Consider the following 2,316-nt stretch of genomic DNA (forward strand, 5'->3'; position numbering starts at 1 on the left):
TCGAAACTGCTCCACCGTTCAATAAAATCATGGATTTTATCCTCAACCTGCATATAACCCTGATAATCTCTCATCCCCTTGGTAATCAAGAATCTATCTAGCTCTGCTTTAAAAATATTTAAAGATTCAGTATCCATTGCAGTTTGAGGACAGGAATTCCAAAGACTCACAACCGTGTGAGAGAAAAGAGTTTCTTTGCAGTGTTCAAATTACATCCTCTGCTGATTGCACAATTTCTCTCCAAAGACTACTGTAAGAGGAGGTGAGACAGCAGTGAGTGGATAGGCCAGAAGAAATAGCACAGCACCATCTGATAACTGCTACTGAGAAAAACATCACTAAAATCTGAGAAAAAGAGTAAAAGCTTCAACAAATCTTGGGAGGCTCCCCTTCAGACATGCACTATAACTTTGCCGCACAGTGTTGGAAAATGGAAGGAAGCTGATCTGCTGTTCATGGGAATATCAGAGACGAAATTTACTCCTTTCCCGCGTCATGGAAGTTGGGATTGGGGGAGCAGAATGGAGAGGTGCAATGGAGGAGAGGAAGGTAAGCGACTTCTTTTACTGGGACATGAGAAGCGGCGTTACAAATTGAAGTTTCACCTTCCTAAACTGCTGTGTCTCAACGCGACCAAACATCAAGATCAACTCTACTTTCTTGCCCAATATTCTTATTCTGTTACTAGCCAAAAATCTATCATTCTCAGTTGCGAGTACACTCATTGATTCTGTAGCTCTCTGGGATAAGGAATTCAAAAAATTCACAACCTTCAAAGTGAAGAAATCCAACCGTCTATCTCCAAGCTGTGAACCATAGCTTTGATCTCTCCAAAGTGGAGAAATACCTCTCATCATCTCATTTATCAAGCGTCTATGAAATTTATACATCTATATGAGGGCTGTCACATAGGGTCCAGATCCACCTTGAAAAAAACACTTGTTCAATTCTCCAGAGTGCGTAGAGACTATGTTTATGATGGTTGACATGAGGTAAGCACTGTTGAGGCCTTGTAACTAAGAACACTTCCCAATAAGCCCACAAACTCCATCAGGGCCAGTGTTGGATTTCACTGACAAGTGGTATACCCAGTGCCATTGCCAGCCTCAGGTGCCATGGGTTTTTAAGCCCAGTGCCTACTGAAGGCCAGGGCTGTGAAGACTGTAGCAACTCTATTAAACAGCTTAAGTTCAATTTAAGATGAAAACAAGCACAACTAATCCACTGGAAGACTAGGGCAAGGCCAATTTGTCAGCCTTATGCAGGAGAAATGCAAATCTTTTGACCCTTCGAAGTTTAGTACCTGCGTTGATGAGGTGAGCACCTTCAGGGCCCACGTGCACAGATGCTGCCTGACCTGCTGTGTATTTCCAACAACTTTTATTTACAATACAACTAATCTAATGTTGGCTTTGGTTCAAGGTTTAATAAGTATGTCCTCACTAACTGCTTAGATATTTTGGTTAATATTTAGCTGTGCTGTTAGCTATGGCACCTTACCTTTGAGAATTGAACAAATTAAATGTTGGACTTAGGGATTGGGTTTTGTTACATTTGATTTGATGTCAAATATTGGATGTAATCTTGCCTCCCACCACTGGATGGCATTTATAGTCACATTGTGTGAAAGTAACATGGATGTTTTGCAGTTGGACGATGAGAGAGAAAGCTCAAGTCGGGATCAAAATGACAATTTAAATTGAGAATATACAAAGGGCAAAGAGCAATGGAGACTGTAAGTAATGTAAAGGAGAAAATACTTATGGATGACCTGATAGTACAATCTGGGTGATAAAAACTTGAGCATTATATTAACTTTACATACTGAACCTGATCAAAAACAACTTTGGGAACAAATAGTATGTTCCTGTGAAGGCCAAGTTAAGAGATAGGAAAAAAATTGAACTGAAATGTACAATGAGTTGCTGTCAGCTGTTATTGTTCAAGGCATTTTGCAGTCAATAAGATTGTTAAAAACCCATGTTGAGATGAATAAATAGTTTAGACAGTTTCTCTTCATGTCCAGGGAATCTAAGAACTCTGATAGCTCACCAGAATCGTTAACATCACCAAAGTCACAGGAACTGTTAGGACTTTGGGAAGTCGCACTGCAATTGCAGAGGGTCTTGGTGACCCTGTATCTAGAAGACTGTGGTCAGTTTTATTTTCCTGAGCTAGGCAAGGTTTGACTTGCCATATTAGGTATACAGTGAAGACAGATTTTCTGGGATGAGATAACAAGGTGTAGTGCTGGATGAACACAGCAGGCCAAGCAGCATCAGAGGAGCAGGAAGACTGACATTTCGGGCCTAGACC

General features: G+C 40.8%; 1 protein-coding gene across 1 annotated transcript in view; it reads left to right on the plus strand.

The window, feature by feature from the left end:
• Positions 1 to 1,627: 1,627 nt before the first annotated feature.
• The window catches only part of vegfc (vascular endothelial growth factor c), a 118,277-nt gene continuing 117,588 nt past the window's right edge, over positions 1,628 to 2,316 (plus strand). Inside the window, exon 1 of the mRNA XM_048594028.1 lies at positions 1,628 to 1,735. Within this exon, the coding sequence (XP_048449985.1) occupies positions 1,727 to 1,735 (9 nt within the window). The 5' untranslated portion in view covers positions 1,628 to 1,726. The remainder of the gene's footprint in view (positions 1,736 to 2,316) is intronic.

This window comes from Rhincodon typus, chromosome 3, assembly GCF_021869965.1.
Source record: "Rhincodon typus isolate 14 chromosome 3, sRhiTyp1.1, whole genome shotgun sequence".
In the NCBI taxonomy this organism is placed as follows: domain Eukaryota; kingdom Metazoa; phylum Chordata; class Chondrichthyes; order Orectolobiformes; family Rhincodontidae; genus Rhincodon; species Rhincodon typus.